The sequence below is a fragment of the Halichoeres trimaculatus genome, unplaced genomic scaffold (genome assembly GCF_033239565.1).
Source record: "Halichoeres trimaculatus isolate MK-OKI-2021-1 unplaced genomic scaffold, fHalTri1.1 fHalTri1_scaffold_3, whole genome shotgun sequence".
NCBI lineage: Eukaryota > Metazoa > Chordata > Actinopteri > Labriformes > Labridae > Halichoeres > Halichoeres trimaculatus.
In genome coordinates, this window is record NW_027437181.1 from 6,119,627 (window position 1) to 6,140,000 (window position 20,374).

Sequence of the window (20,374 nt, forward strand, 5' to 3'; positions counted from 1 at the left end):
AAAGGCTGAGGGCCCTTTTTCAATGATTTCAATTTTAAAGTCTCAAGTTAATGTTGTCGAGAGAGTTATGTACATCTTATGGACTAGAAGAAAAAATGGATGTCAAAAACTGCTCCCTCTGCTAGAACAAATACACACCTGCACAGTGTGTGCTGATAGTGCCAGGCTTTAAATTCTTGCTGTGAAAACTGCTTTTTCTGGCTTGGTGTGAATGTGACTTCCTTTTATGCGGTTTATAAACATGTTTGTTTTAAAAACTGGAATAAAACTTTGACCTCTTTAAGGGTTCCTTACAACTGCCCTCGGACCTACAAACTGGTTAACTTTGATGCTGACGGTGATAAAGTTCGATGTCGATATGGAAACATCCAGGACAGAGAGTGCAGTAGATGTGACCGACCCTTTGGCTTCCTCTTGGATCAGGCTAGTTAAAGATTCTTCTTTCAATATGTTATATAATGCTGTAATAAACACTAACACATGTAGCGTTCTCTTTGTTAGGACTCCTGCACACTGCAGTATAACCAAGGCACCTATAACTCCAGAATATATGCCTTTGAGCTGGTGGTGGAGGACTCCCCACAACAACCCATCACTCTGGCCTACTCAGATGGATCTCTGGCCTTCAAAGCTCCAGCAGTGAAGAGAAGAAAGCGACAACTGATGCCAAACTGGTCAGCTACAACTACAACTGCAACTACAACTACAACTGCAACTACAACTACAACTACGACGGGCGGAGGTCACACGAGCAAACCAACAACAACAACTACAACTGCAACCACAACTACAGCTGCAACTACAACTACGCCTCCGACGGGCGCAGGTCACACGAGCAAACCAACAACAACAACAACAAGACCAACCACTACTCATACCACTACTCCATACTACACATTTCACCCATATCACCACCTTATCTACCCCCCGGGCTACCGCCCATATGACCCCAACAAACATCACTACCCCTACTGGCATAACCCATACTACCCTATCTCCCCCACAACAACCACAACTACAGCCACAACTACAACCATAACTACAACCACAATTACAACAATCCCAACTCCAGCCAGTTCACCTTCACTCAGTAAACTTCCCCTTCATTTCTCCTTACTGGGTAAGCCAAATCTTACTTGTGACCTTTATTATCCGTATGTTTTCTTTAAAAAGTGCCACCTCTATCCGACTAAACACAGAAAACTGGGTTTAACTTTGAGGGAGGCAAAGTACTGGCTACATCTTAAAGTGTGATGGTGACTCCAGCACTAAGGTCAGAGTTATTTTGACAGGTTTTCATTACTGTAAAAATAGAAGGGTACATAATGGTGATAATATTCAGTTGTTTCTACGACATCTAGTGGATATTTTAAGCCTCAGATAAGATTGGTGTCCTTTCAGAGACCCTGCCTCTTTAAAAAAAAAAAAAGGCAATCTGTGATTATTATTTACAACCCCAACTAGAGTTCAATTATCTAGAAGTATCAAAGACCCACATCTTGTTCACTTTTTCCTGCAAAACCTCAGCCTGTTTTGAACTGAATTTGAATAGCTGAAAAACACCACATGAGTTTGAGCGGTTCAAACTCACAGGGTTAGTAAGCAAAGATTAGTAACGTGTGGGTATTAAAAGAGCATCCAAAAGGGGCTGAGTTTCAGAAGTTAGGATGTACAACATGTACAAGTTAGGATGTACAACTTGCCTGAAAAGTTATAAAAATGTTCCTCAGAAAAAAATTAGGAAGATTATAATTATCTCTGCATGTAGAGTTAATAATGGAAAGATGGGGGTGCATTGGTGCCCATAGCATGGATAGCTTGCGCATCTGGAAAGGTGCCAATGAAAGATATAAACAAGTTTTAAAACATTATGTGCTGAGTTTGTGATATTCGCAAATTGTTGAACCCTTTGCTGAAATTGTGTTTTTTTATTTACATTTTACACCCCATCCAACCTTTTTTGGAGTTTCAACTGGTTGTAAAAACACAAGGTAAAAAAAAAGTTATTCTTGCTGAGAGTGTTAATAATACTTTTTTGTTTCCATCCTGTTCATTTGACATGTGGTTTGTATCTCACCTCTGATTTTTTTATAATTTCACTTCAACTGTTGAAGAAACAGAGACAAAAACTGATGTTGCTAAAAAGCTGGTTATAATTGAGTGATTCTTTTTATCTTTTCACTCCAGTGGACCAATATGTTCCCTCGTGTCAGGTGGGTCAGTACTTGCCAAAGTATTTATACCCAACACCTGAAAATGGAGCACGCATTCAAGCAGAGGTCAACAAAGAAGTGGAGATAAGAGTCAAAGCAGAAGCATCTCATTCAAGGTAAGTGAGAACCAATTTGTAGGAGTCAAATTTATTTATTATTGGAGCAAAGAGTGCAGAGGAAATTATTTTTGGTGATGCAGGATTCAGAACGTCATCTACAGCGGGCCACAGGGTATCACAAAGACAAGGATCTCAAATAAGGAGTTCGCCATTAAGTGGACGCCGGGACCAGATGACCTGGGACAGCACTACGTGGTCTGTTTTGTTGTGGAGTCGAAATTTGGGTGAGTGTTGGCTTTGTACTCAAGTGACACCCCTGAGGCAGCCTGTTCTCACTTTTCTACACTGGAAAAACTCTCAGCTACGATGTACATCTTGGTGATGAGATAAGAAAGAAAGTGAAGCAGTCCAAGGGGAGTGCCGTGCTGCTCAGATAAAAAGGATTACGTGTAATTTGTGTTCTTTGATGCCTTTCAGGTCCAGCAACTATCAGTCAGACATGAGGTGTGTTATTGTGGATGTGAGGCATAGGATTGGTGAGTATCAGCTTCACTGGTGTTAACGTTTGTAGTGTGATGATATTAGTGTGGATGCTCATTTGCTTTTAAACTCTAGCAACATGTTGGGTGAAAAAAAAAATGTGTACAGATCTCAGAATAACATCTTTTTTCATCTCTCGCTCTAGTTGAAGCCAATGTGATCTGCTCACAGTCTGAAATGAGAGTGGAGGTGGATAAATCTACATTTCATCGACTCAGTGAGGATCATTTGCGCCTCAGCGACCCCTCAAATGTTGTCTGCAGCCTGAAGACTCATTCAAACAGCTCTCACATAATCGCTGTCTTCCCCCTGAACGCCTGTGGCAACCAGATCGAGGTAACACAGACCTGTTTGTATCTTTTACGCACTGAAGTCACTTTGTGTAAGGACTGAATTTGCCACCTTTACTCTGCAGGAAGATAGCGACTACCTGAAGTTCAAGAATGAAATCACCACGTTTGATAACAGCAGTGATGTGATCACCAGGACACACCAGCTGGAGGTTCAGTTCTACTGTCAGTACCCCAAACGGGGGAACGTGACCCAGAACTTCCTGGCTCACAGGAACCTCACAACAGTGTGGGAGAAAGGCATGGGCAGGTTCACGTATCAGTTTGAGTTCTTTCCTAATGCCATGTTTCAAACCATGTTTGATCCAAACTCCTACCCTCTGGAGTTAGAGATAGGGAGACGGATATACATGCAGATTGAGGCCACATCTCCGGTCAACAGCACAGAGCTCTTTGTGGAGTCCTGCAGAGCTTCACCGTATGACAACCCGAACAGCAAGCCAGTCTATGAAATCATCCAGAATGGGTATGCATGTTTCTCCACTGGGAAAAATCAAATCTAAGCATGTGTTTACGTCCTATCTTTAGAGAAGATGTATCATTAGACTTCATATGGGTAATATTCACCTGACACCACCTGAAAAACGACTTATTGGATAGAATGGATTAACAACAGAGGCATTCATTCTTAGTCTCTGTGTTTCCTCTAACCAGGTGTAATGTGGACCCGACCGTTCAAGTCCATTCCCCAGACCACCTGATGCAGTTCCGGCTCAGCCTGGAGGCCTTTGAGTTCATAGGTTTGCATGACCAGGTGAAGAACGGACAGTGTTAAAGGTTCCCTTCTTTGTAGACTCTGACTGGATATGTGCCAGATTGTAAACTGGGTCTAGGTGAGCAGCTCGGCCCCCAAAGTTAAGCTGTTTCCTAAAGCCAAGGAAACTTCATTAGATCCTTTTATAGATTCTATTATTGAAAAGCACAGCTACAGACAGGCAGATGTACTTTCCTTGTTTCCTGGTTTAGAGATCACTAGAGGTGTCCCAGTCCGATATTGATATCGGATATCGGTCCGATATCACCAAAAAAAAATATTGGTATCATATCGGACGGCATCTAAAATCTCCGATATAAGCACTCCGATATAAGCAGTTTCTGTTACCCATTGGTTAATAATAAATGGATCAGTTTTTCCTCATACTTACTGTTGCTGACTACTGTTCATAGTATCACTGTATCAAGCCTTGTCTAACATGACATACATACTACAAAATAAGTAATAAAAGTATTCATATTTAATGCTGATATCGTATCGGATTAATATCGGTATCGGTCAATACTCAATGCTGCAGTATCAGTATCGTATCGTAAGTGAAAATGTAATATCGGGACATCCCTAGAGATCACGTCTATCTACTGATGTATTGAAAGTCTATTCTTTTGCACTCAGGTGTACATCACCTGCTCCGTCCTGGTGTGCCGGGCAGGAGACCCTGACACCAGGTGTTCACAGGGCTGCATTACATCCCCAACGCCTAGCAGTGCTTTTGGAAGGAGGAAGAGAGCAGTTGTCACCCAGAGCTCACTGCACCACATTTCCCAGGGTCCCCTGTGTGCACCAAGAGAAAAGAGATCCCTGAGCCTAGGTAAGAAGGCAGGAAGTGCCGTCTCAATTCAGACCTGGTCAGCATTTGTACAAAGTCAAGCTCAAATCTTGGTTGTATTTTCTTGCAGTAAACAACATGAACCTGAACGTGATCTTCATTGCTGGATGTCTTCTTGCAGCTGTTGGCATGATCAGTGGAGCGACTGTGTACATAGTCAAAATATCAAAGATGAAGTACCAGCCTCTGACCACACAAGAGAGTTAAGATAATAGCAGAAGAGTTGAACAATGTCTCTCTAACTGAAGTGAAATAAATGCAAACACAGCATGAACAATCAAAGAGGGGAGATCTAGGGTCTGATCAAAGCTAGACAACTGGTTCTAACTGTGTCATATTACAGTCTGATTTAATGCTTGCCACTTGATTGCTAGACGATGTAGTTATCAATCATAACTACATCATCACAGCAGCTCTTTATAGCTTCACCTTAGCCTGCTCATACAATGCATTGAAGACACAATAAAATAACACTTCATTCTTCAATGGTAAGTCCTTTGATTTTCACTTACAGCAAATTGTTTAGCAACATGGTTGAGGTAGTTCTGAAAACCCAGAGTCTATCCTATTGGTAACAGCAAACCCTACTTGATAGACCTTTCTTCAAACTCTGGAATCAATTCTGTTCCAATAAAACATTTGAAAAAGATAATTGACTGTTGTTTCATTCATTCATGTTTCATTCAAGTTATTATCCTGTTAAGACATCTCACAGCCACGCATGTAAGCATTGCAATGCATTGATGCACCATGAGACGGCGCCACCATTCCCTTCAATGAGTCCTGTACCGTTAGTTTTTAAGCAATTTACTTGCAAGCGTTACTCATCATCAGTTTCATAACACATTTGTGATAAATTGATATGACTTCATTATGACTATGCTTTGACATAGAAAACAGGCTCTGTTACCTCAAGATAAGGAAAACCAGTCATAAGAGGACAAACTGATTTTGTTATCCTGAGACATCAAGATGGAAAAATCAAGAATTTCAAGAGAACACCTTGAAATGACTTGTCCTGATGGACTGGCTATCTGGCATACCGGGCATTTTCATGGTGGGCTGACTTGCTTTGGACTCTACATATGCATCATTAGCACATTGGTGTAAGGACGTTTGGGCATTTCCACTTACCAGGAGAAATGGTGTTATGATGGCAGAGATCAAATATACAAGGTGTTTTCTGGAGTAGCCAAACGTGTCTGTCAAAGATATATGGTGAACCATCCGGCATCTAGTACAACTCCACAAATTAGGCAAAGGTGTCAAATGGTATGTGTTGATAATTTGCTAGCCTAGCTAGCCTAATCTTTCATGTTTTAAATTCTGACTCCATGCTGCTTCAGGTTAATCATACTAAAGTAAGCATATTAAAGTAATTTTAAACATGAATCACTTGTACTTTTATTAAAGTAACAAGTAAAAACAGGGCTACAAAGGGGACCTCTGTGAGAGCCCACTGCTAATGCTCATGAAGAAACTAACACCAGCTGAGAGTAGGGCTTGATAAAGTGACACGATCAAAGTTCAGTTTAACTTGTTGAAAGTTCTGTTCAACACAAGTGTTTTACTTTTAATGTTACCACATGAAAGCATTGAGCTTCGATTATCATTGCAAAGAAAGCACCTTTGTCAGTGGTTTTCGCTATAGCTGAAAAGAGGTACCCTAATACAGAGTAACTGATATGCTTTGTTGTTGGGTTTGGTTGTTGTTGGGTTTAAATTGTAAATAAAGAAATCACTATTTTTGCTGACTTGATGACAGACAGTAAAATATTCCACTAAGTTGTTTATCAAATTGCCAAGGCCCTACTCAAAACTGTCCTGTCATCTTTACTTCATTCTCTATAAACATTGCCTAACGTCTTTGTTTTTGTACTTGATGTCTCTACTTTACAAGAGGAATTAGGAGCAAAACATTTGCTCTGCTGTTGTCAATGGCACTAGGCTGCAATGTCGCACCACTCACCAACTGCTTTGCCAATACTGTGTAAAGGTAAATGGCATGGGACAATAGATAAGTGGTACAAGACAGTAAGAAAGTGACACAGAAAAGCAAAAAGGTGACACAAGGCAGGAGATGAGTTACACTGGTAAAAAGGGAACAGGTTTTTATTCGGGGTGAAGCCAGGACCTGTGAATGCCAAAGTGCCATTGCCTAATGTCTTTGTTTTTTTACTTGATGTCTCTGCTCTACAAGAGTAGAGACATCAGACAGTAGAGAGGTTTGGGTTTCACTACCCAGAATACACGTTTGGGTAGTGAAACTCAAACCAGCTAATACTTTAACAAGTGGATATAGGTAATTAGAAACCAATTAAATAGGCTCAATACACATCTCAGCACATCTCATCTGAGACGGTGCCACTGGATGGTTAATATTTACAACCAACAGGCTGTTCAAACAAGATTTTGGCAAGTATAGAAAAACTACAACGCAGTTTTCTGTCTGTGAATTTTTAACAGTCACGTCTGATTAAGAAAGCAACCAGATGCCAAAGTGAAACACCTGAGTGGTGTTCACTGAGGAAAGAGACAGTGACTGCTTCACATTCCCTGGAGGTATGCTATGTAAGAGGGACAAGCACAGCTAAAGAACCGGCAGAAAGAACTTTCAGAGGGACGAGACAAACACCAACAATTAAAAGGAGGCTGGAAATGGAAGCTGGGGAATTGAAGGACATTGCACCTCTGAAAACTCTCAATCTGACAAAGTGTTGGCTAGTTGTGCATCTGGATGCACCTTGGCTGGGTGCATAGACTGAAGGGCTTGTACATGACCCCTTTGAGTGACCATCATTTGCTCTAGTTGTACCTAAATCCCTGTTACCACTGCTTCTTTGAGACACCTCATCTCCTAATTCTTCCCTTTTGTCCTGAGTCTAGACCTCTCCACCTTCTGCTCAGCTTCAAAGCTCTGTTGCAATGTGGATTCCTGCAGCAGACAGACACCCTCTGCCCAGAGCTTGAAGGCTCTGTCTAAATGTGGATTTATACAGCAGACAGAGTGGCGTGAAGAGTGCCTTGGGGGTTGTTTCTCTCAAGCATAAATCTTTTACTCAAACAAGGTTCGAGATCTTTCTTCACTTTGACCACTCGCATGTTTGACTGACCTTTTTCTTTGCAAAGAAAAATTAAACCTTGCTGGCCGGCAGAAGTCTCTATTTCATTCTTTACCAGAAACAGGACAATTTCCACAACTATTTGGTGTCAGAAGTGGGATCCCTCAAGTAAATGAATTTTTCACAGTCATGTCGGATTACCATGGTCAACGATGGATTTAAGAGAGCCACAGTGCCAGACTGCTTCATAATCTCTTTCACTGATGACACCTTCATAGAGAGACAACACAAAGGCTACTGCACTTCAAGGGGCCATCCAAATTCATCCTTAAAACACAAAGCAACCTCATCATGCAAATATAAGTGAAAATCTGAAAAATTTGCTCCAATATAGAGGTTGACTTACCAAATCACCCATTGCGCTCATGCTGAAAAAGCACATACTGCGTTCCCTTTGGCTCCTCTTTGGTTCCAAATGCCACTCTCTGTTTATTTGTTCACCTGAACCAGCAGAATCCTGGTAAAATCCTGGTAAAGTTTCTCCAAATCACAAACTGCAAAGAGGGTGACCTCGCCGAACCTTATCATTATCAATAATTTTCAATAAACTGTTTAACTGCACCCTGTTTGTAGTATGCTGTGTGCTACTGCTCTGACATTTACACTAAGAGAAGTGCTTTCCATGCTATCAAAAATTGGATAAAATACTATTTGCCAAAGGCAAGCAACTTTTTACCACTTGGATTAAAGCACTGAAAAATAAACGTCTTTAATAACAATCCTTTCTGTTTGTTCACCTGAACCTATTTTGTTCTGACCTTTCCCCGTGCAGCAGCAGCACCGTGTCGGCCCTGAAGAGGTATAAAAGATGCTGCAGGTGGACGTGAGCTGCAGAAGAGGCACAGGTGAGTCTCAGCATCATGGCCTCCACACTTGTGCTCCTGCTGCAGCTCCTCCTGGTCTCTCTGGCATCTGCATCACATCATATGGGAGGGTCTGCAACTGTTACCTACAGAGGACAGAGGTCTGATGGGACATTTATGGTGAGTGGAAACAGACTTTTTCACACTCAATAAAAAGTTGACTGAATCCTGTCTTACTGCAGCTCTGTTTTACTCCACAGGTGGACTTTCGATACAGGAACACCTTTGATAGATGTCTCTATGGACATTTCTGGTCTTGTATCAGGGGTCAGTGTGGGTTTGTTTCCACACAGAAGAGGAGCTATCTTGACAGCAGCAGCAATGCTCCCCCGTTGGAGTCATTTTGGTGTGAAGCTGAGACAGTTGAAAGAAGAAATCTTCCCAGTGACAACCCTTTTGAAATGTGGTAAGCTTTTGATGGATTTGGATCATACTGTTGCAGCCAGTCTTAGTATGTACTACACAAGCTGACAAACACAGTGCAGTAGCATGCCCTGAGGCAGTGGTGTGTACAGAGGGGGAGAAAGAGGGGTGGGGCCCCTTGTGTCCTCACTTTCAAAATACACATTCTAGGGCCCTGTTTACACAACAATATTTCACTCAGAATGCAAAACAAACACAAAAAACAAAAATCTGCGTTTACAGATTGGCCTATAGTTTTAGTGATAGAACTGTAGAGACACACACCTTTACAGACCAGAGAAGTCCAGCCAGCTGCTACTGAAAAATTCCGGCTTGCTGTTTACACAGCAAAAGTTTCCATCTTAGATAATCTAGAACGCCATTTCCATGTAAACAAGAGGCAAAACACTTTTGCGTTTCATCCTAAAATAGGGTGACCAGGTGCTTACAAGCCACTTGTGGGACAAGGAGTGTGTTTGTGCGGGATACTGTGGGACAATGTGGGAAACGTTACTACAATGCTAAAACATAGGCTAAATTTTTAAATAACATCCATCTAACCCTGACACATCAATATTTCTAATGAACCAAGCATATAACTACATAAATAACATGAACTTGATTTGGTTGAACACAGTATGTACATTTGCTTTGTTTTTCCTCCTTTTAATGGAATATTTCCAATTCAAAAGACAAGGAAACTCATTTGTCACAGGACAATGATACTCATAAAAACTTTTTAAAAAATCTACCTGGAGAAGTTCAAAAATAAATCTGAAGTTTCTCAGAGCTTGTGAAATATTGTGATTGTAAACATTTAGAGTATCTGCAATATATTGCATTTAGTGTATGTTGAGACGTTTCTTGTAAGTTTTACATCATGATGTGTGTCGCTTCACATCACACTCACCTCAATGCCTAGTGGAGAAATACTGAATCAGGTTACCAAAGCACTCATTGTGAATCGCCCTGCACTGGTTTCGTCCTAAAACAATTATGTTCCCAGCTCTTTTTTCTCAGAGGAACTTATTATTTTTCCACCAAATCTGCATTTTGGTGCCTAAGGCTTTTACCTCTCTTTTTTGTGTCAGTGGGCGGAGGTAAGGAGGACGCAGTTGACAGGTCGATGAACTCCTGACGCCACACGTACGTTTATGTTAATTGTGAATGGACAAATATAATGGTAAAAGCCCTCTTTAAGCTATTGGATGAAAATCATGCTATCAGAAAGGAGACCCTATCCTAAAACCGTTGTTGTGTAAACAGCCCCTAAATTGCCCTCTGAAAACCAAACTTAACTTTTTGGCCCTGCCCTTCAAAAAGTCTGTGCACATCACTTCTCTGAGGGGATTTCTTCTGAAGGACGATTTTTCACAATAACCAGGGCAAGCAGCTGTTGTTGGATCTCCACACGAAATGCAGTCACCGGTTGGAGGCTTCTGACTTTTGTGGATTTAGGAACAAGATCCGACACCAGACAACCGAACAGATCGCCGGACATCGCCATTGTTCCTTTCCTTCGGTAAGCTCCCAGGCTTGACATTTAAAAGGCTGAGGGCCCTTTTTCAATGATTTCAATTTTAAAGTCTCAAGTTAATGTTGTCGAGAGAGTTATGTGCATCTTATGGACTAAAAGAAAAAATGGATATCAAAAACTGCTCCCTCTGCTAGAACAAATACACACCTGTACAGTGTGTGCTGATAGTGCCAGGCTCTAAATTTTTGCTGTGAAAACTGCTTTTTCTGGCTTGGTGTGAATGTGACTTCCTTTTATGCGGTTTATAAACATGTTTGTTTTAAAAACTGGAATAAAACTTTGACCTCTTTAAGGGTTCCTTACAACTGCCCTCGGACCTACAAGCTGGTTAACTTTGATGCTGACGGTGATAAAGTTCGATGTCGATATGGAAACATCCAGGACAGAGAGTGCAGTAGATGTGACCGACCCATAGGCTTCCTCTTGGATCAGGCTAGTTAAAGATTCTTCTTTCAATATGTTATGTAATGCTGTAATAAACACTAACACATGTAATGTTCTCTCCATTAGGACTCCTGCACACTGCAGTATAACCAAGGCACCTATAACTCCAGAATATATGCCTTTGAGATGGTGGTGGAGGACTCCCCACAACACCCCATCACTCTGGCCTACTCAGATGGATCTCTGGCCTTCAAAGCTCCAGCAATGAAGAGAAGAAAGAGACAAATGCGTAACTGGTCAGCTACAACTACAACTGCAACTACAACTACATCATCTACAACTAAGATCTACGCCTCTTCCACGAGAAAACCAACAAAAACAACTGCAACTACAACTCCGACTTCGATCGGCGGCACTTACACGAGAAAAACAACAACAACAACAACCCCAACTCCAACCCCCACTCCAACCCCCACTCCAACCCCCACTCCAACCACAACTCCTACAACAACCACAACTCCAGCCAGTTCACCTTCACTCAGTAAACTTCCCCTTCATTTCTCCTTACTGGGTAAGCCAAATCTTACTTGTGACCTTTATTATCTGTCAACATTTTCTTTAAATAGTACAACCTCTATCCGACTGAGCACAGAGAACTGGGTTTAACTTTGAGGGAGGGGCAGTACTGGCTACATCTTAGAGTGTGATGGTGAATACAGCACTAAGGTCAGAGTTATTTTGACAGGTTTTGATTCCTGTAAAAATAGAAGGGTACATAATGGTGATAATATTCAGTTGTTTCTACGACATCTAGTAGGGATGCACGATATTATCGGCACAATATCGTATCGGCAGATAAAAGCTTAAAAACACGTTTATCGGTATCGGCAGATGTGAAAATTTCTGCCGATATGCACAGCCGATAAGGTGCTATTCAGTTAGCATTATTATTATTTTCCATCTGAAAAATAAGCTCCTTAAATAAAATGTAGCACTTCATTTATTTGCACTTCAGAGCTCTGTGTCTGTCACCAGGTTGTTACAGTAGCTCTAAAATAATCAAATGCAACTTGGTTATGTTTAAAAATACATTGTACGTTTAAAGTTCATGTGATCTAAGGAAATTATTTTTCTGTATTTCAATACTGAATGTCTTGAGTTTGAAAAAATAATACATTTCTTATTTATGGTAAAATCAAATGTTTTTTGTCTTGTTTTATGTGTTTCTTAAACAAATAAGACCGTCACAATAAGAGTAACATATAAATTCCAGAACAGGATAGACTTAGCTTTCTTTACAGTGAAAAAAACAAACAAACTTGCGATTATCGGTATCGGTATCGGTATCGGTATCGGTATCGGCCAAAAGGGGTTCCGATATATCGGCATATCGGATATCGGCGAAAATCCAATATCGTGCATCCCTAACATCTAGTGGATATTTTAAGCCTCAGATAAGATTGATGTCCTTTCAGAGACCCTGCCTCTTTAAAAAAAAAAAAAAGGCAATCTGTGATTATTTTTTACAACCCCAACTAGAGTTCAATTATCTAGAAGTATCAAAAACCCACATCTTGTTCACTTTTTCCTGCAAAACCTCAGCCTGTTTCTAATTGAATTTGGATAGCTGAAAAACACCACATGAGTTTGAGCGTTTCAAACTCACAAGGTTAGTAAGCAAAGATTAGTAACGTGTGGGTATTAAAAGAGCATCCACAAGGGGCTGAGTTTCAGAAGTTAGGATGTACAACATGTACAAGTTAGGATGTACAACTTGCCTGAAAAATTATAAAAATGTTCCTCAGAAAAAAATTAGGAAGATTATAATTATCTCTGCATGTAGAGTTAATAATGGAAAGATGGGGGTGCATTGGTGCCCATAGCATGGATAGCTTGCGCATCTGGAAAGGCTCCAATGAAAGATATAAACAAGTTTTAAAACATTATGTGCTGAGTTTGTGATATTCGCAAATTGTTGAACCCTTTGCTGAAATTGTTTTTTTTAATTTACATTTTACACCCCATCCATTCTTTTTTGGAGTTTGAACTGGTTGTAAAAGCACAAGATTTTTTTAAAAAATGTCTTGTTAGCTGAGAGTGCTAATAATACTTTTTTGTTTACATTCTGTTCATTTGACGGGTGGTTTGTGTCTCACCTCTGATTTTTTTGGTAATTTCACTTCAACTATTGAAGAAACAGGGACAAAAACTGATGTCGCTAAAATGCTGGCTATAATCGAGAAATTCTTTATCTTTTCACTCCAGTGGACCAATATGTTCCCTCGTGTAAGGTGGGTCAGTACTTGCCAAAGTATTTATACCCAACACCTGAAAATGGAGCACGCATTCAAGCAGAGGTCAACAAAGAAGTGGAGATAAGAGTCAAAGCAGAAGCATCTCATTCAAGGTAAGTGAGAACCAATTTGTAGGAGTCAAATTTCTTTATTATTGGAGCAAAGAGTGCAGAGGAAATGATTTTTTTGGTGATGCAGGATTCAGAACGTCATCTACAGCGGGCCACAGGGTATCACAAAGACAAGGATCTCAAATAAGGAGTTCGCCATTAAGTGGACGCCGGGACCAGATGACCTGGGACAGCACTACGTGGTCTGTTTTGTTGTGGAGTCGAAATTTGGGTGAGTGTTGGCTTTGTACTCAAGTGACACCCCTGAGGCAGCCTGTTCTCACTTTTCTACACTGGAAAAACTCTCAGCTACGATGTACATCTTGGTGATGAGATAAGAAAGAAAGTGAAGCAGTCCAAGGGGAGTGCCGTGCTGCTCAGATAAAAAGGATTACGTTTAATTTGTGTTCTTTGATGCCTTTCAGGTCCAGCAACTATCAGTCAGACATGAGGTGTGTTATTGTGGATGTGAGGCATAGGATTGGTGAGTTTCAGCTTCACTGGTGTTAACGTTTGTAGTGTGATGATATTAGTGTGGATGCTCATTTGCTTTTAAGTCTAGCAACATGTTAGGTGAAAAAAAAAATGTGTACATGTCTCAGAATAACATATTTTTTCATCTCTCGCTCTAGTTGAAGCCAATGTGATCTGCTTACAGTCTGAAATGAGAGTGGAGGTGGATAAATCTACATTTCATCGACTCAGTGAGGATCATTTGCGCCTCAGTGACCCCTCAAATGTTGTCTGCAGCCTGAAGACTCATTCAAACAGCTCTCACATAATCGCTGTCTTCCCCCTGAACGCCTGTGGCAACCAGATCGAGGTAACACAGACCTGTTTGTATCTTTTACGCACTGAAGTCACTTTGTGTCAGGCCTGAATTTGCCACCTTTACTCTGCAGGAAGATAGCGACTACCTGAAGTTCAAGAATGAAATCACCACGTTTGATAACAGCAGTGATGTGATCACCAGGACACACCAGCTGGAGGTTCAGTTCTACTGTCAGTACCCAAAACGGGGGAACGTGACCCAGAACTTCCTGGCTCACAGGAACCTCACAACAGTGTGGGAGAAAGGCATGGGCAGGTTCACGTATCAGTTTGAGTTCTTTCCTAATGCCATGTTTCAAACCATGTTTGATCCAAACTCCTACCCTCTGGAGTTAGAGATAGGGAGACGGATATACATGCAGATTGAGGCCACATCTCCGGTCAACAGCACAGAGCTCTTTGTGGAGTCCTGCAGAGCTTCACCATATGACAACCCGAACAGCAAGCCAGTCTATGAAATCATCCAGAATGGGTATGCATGTTTCTCCACTGGGAAAAATCAAATCTAAGCATATGTTTACGTCCTATCTTTAGAGAAGATGTCTCATTAGACTTCATATAGGTAATAATTACCTGTCTAATCCAGAAAAAATGACTTGGATGGAATGGATAAACAACAGAGGCACTCATTCTTGGTATTTGTGTTTCCTCTAACCAGGTGTAATGTGGACCCGACCGTTCAAGTCCATTCCCCAGACCACCTGATGCAGTTCCGGCTCAGCCTGGAGGCCTTTGAGTTCATAGGTTTGCATGACCAGGTGAAGAACGGACAGTGTTAAAGGTTCCCTTCTTTGTAGACTCTGACTGGATATGTGCCAGATAGTAAACTGGGTCTAGGTGAGCAGCTCGGCCCCTCAAGTTAAGCTGTTTCCTAAAGCCAAGGAAACTTCATTAGATCCTTTTATAGATTCTATTATTGAAAAGCACAGCTACAGACAGGCAGATGTACTTTCCTTGTTTCCTGGTTTAGAGATCACTAGAGGTGTCCCAGTCCGATATTGATATCGGATATCGGTCCGATATCACCAAAAAAAAATATTGGTATCGTATCGGACGGCATCTAAAATCTCCGATATAAGCACTCCGATATAAGCAGTTTCTGTTACCCATTGGTTAATAATAAATGGATCAGTTTTTCCTCATACTTACTGTTGCTGACTACTGTTCTTTGTTTTAATAGTATCACTGTATCAAGCCTTGTCTAACATGACATACATACTACAAAATAAGTAATAAAAGTATTCATATTTAATGCTGATATCGTATCGGATTAATATCGGTATCGGCCAATACTCAATGCTGCAGTATTGGTATCGTATCGTAAGTGAAAATGTAATATCGGGACATCCCTAGAGATCACGTCTATCTACTGATGTATTGAAAGTCTATTCTTTTGCACTCAGGTGTACATCACCTGCTCCGTCCTGGTGTGCCGGGCAGGAGACCCTGACACCAGGTGTTCACAGGGCTGCATTACATCCCCAACGCCTAGCAGTGCTTTTGGAAGGAGGAAGAGAGCAGTTGTCACCCAGAGCTCACTGCACCACATTTCCCAGGGTCCCCTGTGTGCACCAAGAGAAAAGAGATCCCTGAGCCTAGGTAAGAAGGCAGGAAGTGCCGTCTCAATTCAGACTTGGTCAGCATTTGTACAAAGTCAAGCTCAAATCTTGGTTGTATTTTCTTGCAGTAAACAACATGAACCTGAACGTGATCTTCATTGCTGGGTGTCTTCTTGCAGCTGTTGGCATGATCAGTGGAGCGACTGTGTACATAGTCAAAATATCAAAGATGAAGTACCAGCCTCTGACCACACAAGAGAGTTAAGATAATAGCAGAAGAGTTATACGATGTCTCTCTAACTGAAGTGAAATAAATGCAAACACAGCATGAACAATCAAAGAGGGGAGATCTAGGGTCTGATCAAAGCTAGACAACTGGCTCTAACTGTGTCATGTTACAGTCTGATTTAATGCTTGCCACTTGATTGCTAGACGATGTAGTTTTCAATCATAACTACATCATCACAACAGCTCTTTATAGCTGCACCTTAGCCTGATCATACAATGCACTGAAGACACAATAAAATAACACTTTTATTCTTCAATTGTAAGTCCTTTGATTTTCACTTACAGCAAATTGTTTAGCAACATGGATGAGGTAGTTCTGAAAACCCAGAGTCTATCCTATTGGTAACAGCAAACCCTACTTGATAGACCTTTCTTCAAACTCTGGAATCAATTCTGTTCCAATAAAACATTTGAAAAAGATAATTCACTGTTCTTTCATTCATTTTGGGCAAAGTTATTATCCTGTTAAGACATCCCACAGCCACATATGCAAGCATTGCAATGCATTGATGCACCATGAGACGGCGCCACCATTCCCTTCAATGAGTCCTGTACCGTTACTGTTTTTAAGCAATTTACTTGCAAGCGTTACTCATCATCAGTTTCATAACACATTTGTGATAAATTGATATGACTTCATTATGACTATGCTTTGACATAGAAAACAGGCTCTGTTACCTCAAGATAAAAAAACAGTCATAAAAGGACAAAATTATTTTGTTATCCTGAGATATCAAGATGGAAAAGTCAAGAATTTCAAGAGAACACCTTGAAATGACTTGTCCTGATGGACTGGCTATCTGGCATACCGGGCATTTTCATGGTGGGCTGGCGTGCTTTGGACTGTACGTGTGCATCATTAGCGCATTGGTGCAAGGATGTTTGGGCATTTCCAGTTACCAGGAGAAATGGTGTTATGATGGCAGAGATCAAATATACAAGGTGTTTTCTGGAGTAGCCAAACGTGTCTGTCAATGATATATGGAGAACCATCCGGGCATCTAGTACAACTCCACGTAACAAATTAGGCAAAGGTGTCAAATGGTACATGTTGATAATTTGCTAGCCTAGCTAGCCTAATCTTTCATGTTTTAAATTCTGACTCCATCCTGCTTCAGGTTAATCATACTAAAGTAAGTTTAATCATGAATCACTTGTACTTTTATTAAAGTAACAAGTAAAAACAGGGCTACAAAGGGGACCTCTGTGAGAGCCCACTGCTAAGGTTCATGAAGAAACTAACACCAGCTGAGTAGGGCTTGATTAAGTGACATAGTCAAAGCTCAGTTTAACTTGTTGAAAGTTCTGTTCAACACAAGTGTCACTCTTTTAATGTTACCACATGAAAGCATTGAGCTTCGATTATCATTGCAAAGAAAGCACCTTTGTCAGTGGTTTTCGCTATAGCTGAAAAGTGGTACCCTAATACAGAGTGACTGATATGCTTTGTTGTTGGGTTGGGTTGTTGTTGGGTTTAAATTGTAAATAAAGAAATCACTATTTTTGCCTGACTTGATGACAGACAGTAAAATATTCCACTAAGTTGTTTATCAAATTGCCAAGGCTCTACTCAAAACTGTCCTGTCATCTTTACTTCATTCTCTATAAACATTGCCTAACGTCTTTGTTTTTGTACTTGATGTCTCTACTCTACAAGAGGAATTAGGAGCAAAACATTTGCTCTGCTGTTGTCAATGGCACTAGGCTGCAATGTCGCACCACTCACCAACTGCTTTGCCAATACTGTGTAAAGGTAAATGGCATGGGACAATAGATAAGTGGTACAAGACAGTAAGAAAGTGACACAGAAAAGCAAAAAGGTGACACAAGGCAGGAGATGAGTTACACTGGTAAAAACGGAACAGGTTTTTATTCGGGGTGAAGCCAGGACCTGTGAATGCCAAAGTGCCATTGCCTAATGTCTTTGTTTTTATACTTGATGTCTCTGCTCTACAAGAGTAGAGACATCAAGTCTCTGGTTTGGGTTTCACTACCCAAACTACACTGGTTTGGGTAGTGAAACTCAAACCAGCTGCGACTTTAACAAGCGGAATAAGTTATTTACAAACCTATTAAATAGGCTGAATACACATCACAGCGCATCTCATCTGAGATGGTGCATCTGGATGGTTAATATTTACAACCAACAGGCTGTTCAAACAAGATTTTGGCAATTCAAGAAAAACTACAACACAGTTTTCTGTCTGTGAATTTTTCACATTCACGTCTGATTAAGAAAGCAATCTGAGATGCCACAGTGAAACACTTGAGTGGTGTTCACTGAGGAAAGAGACAGCGACTGCTTCACATTCCCAGGAGGTATACTATGCAAGAGGGACAAGCACAGCTAAAGAACTGGCAGAAAGAACTTTCAGAAGGACGAGACAAAGACCAACTATAAAAAAGGGGGCTAGAAATGGAAGTTGGGGAATTGAAGGACAATGCAGCTCTGAAAACTCTTAATCTGACAAAGTGTTGGCTTGTTGTGCAGCTGGATGCACCTTGGCTGGGTGCATAGACTGAAAGGCTTGTACATGACCCCTTTGAGTGACCATCATTTGTTGTAGTAGTACCTAAATCCCTGTTTCCACCAAGCGGTATGGATCAGTACAGTTTGGTTCAGGTTGGATCAGTAAAGCCTGATCCTGTTTGCCAACTACAGCCAACCTTTCCCTTCTTGGTAGTTGGCTAGAGGCAGGATAGCCCCGTCAGTTACGTGAAAGCATGACACCATAGCAGTGCGACACAGTGTACCCGGCTAACAAATCCAATGAAGAAGACAAACGTGACACAGTAGATAAAGAGCAACAATGGAAGACATCTAGTAATTTTTTCTTCTTTGTTTTGGCACGTGGCTCTTTGTGACAAAGCACATCAAAGGATCAGTACAGCTGGCATCCCAACAGAGGGGAACCAAAGAGTGGGTCGGTTCATCATTGGAAACGCCACAAAATGCATGCCATACCTAAGTTGTAGCAGTGTGTGTCTCGCTGTGTCTCAACTATGATGAGACCACAGAGACAAAGTCTTGTCATGCTGGTCTTATTTGAAAAAAAAAAAAAAAAAGAATTCAAAGTGCATTCATTGTATTTGTAAATTCAATAGATTGTTGCATCTTTAAAATGGCATTTTATTTGGTTAGCAGTGCTTGAGACTTGTAAGAAAGAAATTCCAAGCCTGTGACTTGGATATGATTTGACCTCTATTGTCTTTACTTGAGACTTGACTTGGGATTAAACACTCTTATTCAAGTAATTGAGCACATGAATTGTTGCTTGCTGTACCGTTTAGAAGTTCATTTTGGCAACTGTCTTTTTTACAATACTGTCATGTCAATTTTCACACACACACATACACACACACACACACACACGTACACACTGAATTTCATATCATACCTTATCACAGCCTGTTTGCTCCGTAGCCATCAATGAGTGTTTACTAAGGGCTGTGCTGCCAACATGAGTCAATGGTTGCCCAGCCTTTAACCAGGGGCCTATTTTTATAATTAACCAAAAGACAGACGACTGCATTTAGTTGATTAATCCTGCCAGTCAGGGAAAGAGGGATTGCTGTACCAATACAGTCCTCTTGGAAACCCTTGCCAACCGTTATGGCCAAGAATGGATTCAAGAGAGCCATAGTGCCAGACTGCTTCATAACCTTTTTCACTGATGACACCTTCATAGAGAGACAACACAAAGGTTACTGCACTTCAAGGGGCCATCCCAATTCATCCTTAAAACACAAAGCAACCTTATCCTGCAAACTTAAGTGCAAATCTGAAAAATTTGCTCTATTATAGAGGTGGATTTATCAAAGCACCCATTGCGCTCATGCTGAAAAAACACATACTGCTTTACCTTTGGCTCTTCTTTGGCTCCAAATGCCATTCTCTGTTTATTTCTGTTCACCTGAATCAGCAGAATCCTGGCAAAGTTTCTCCAAATCACAAACCGCAAAGAGGGTGACCTCACCAAACCTTATAATTATCAATAATTATCAATAAACAGTTTAACTGCACCCTGTTTGTAGTATGCTGTGTGCTACGGCTCTGACATTTACACTAAGAAAAGTGTTTTCCATGCTACCAAAAAAAACCCAGATAAAATACTATTTGTCAAACACAAGTAACCTTTTACCACTTGGATTAAAGCACAGAAAAATAAACGTCTTTAATAATAATCCTTTCTGTTTGTTCACCTGAACCTGTTTTGT

At 40.9% G+C, this 20,374-nt stretch overlaps 2 protein-coding genes across 2 annotated transcripts; both read left to right on the plus strand.

Annotated features, from left to right (window-relative positions):
* The first annotated feature begins 358 nt into the window (after positions 1–358).
* LOC141787788 (uncharacterized) lies at positions 359–5,290 on the plus strand. Its single transcript, XM_074666460.1, has 10 exons — positions 359–385; positions 502–1,120; positions 2,188–2,329; positions 2,413–2,556; positions 2,750–2,808; positions 2,958–3,148; positions 3,228–3,628; positions 3,817–3,916; positions 4,553–4,748; positions 4,837–5,290. The coding sequence occupies exons 1-10, from the start codon at positions 359–361 to the stop codon at positions 4,971–4,973; spliced, it is 2,016 nt and encodes a 671-aa protein (XP_074522561.1). The 3' UTR covers positions 4,974–5,290.
* A 5,767-nt stretch (positions 5,291–11,057) lies between these two features.
* On the plus strand, positions 11,058–16,133 carry LOC141787789 (uncharacterized). Its single transcript, XM_074666461.1, has 10 exons — positions 11,058–11,084; positions 11,201–11,645; positions 13,340–13,481; positions 13,567–13,710; positions 13,904–13,962; positions 14,111–14,301; positions 14,381–14,781; positions 14,968–15,067; positions 15,713–15,908; positions 15,997–16,133. Exons 1-10 carry the CDS (start codon positions 11,058–11,060, stop codon positions 16,131–16,133), a joined length of 1,842 nt encoding a protein of 613 aa, XP_074522562.1.
* The last annotated feature ends 4,241 nt before the right edge of the window (positions 16,134–20,374 follow it).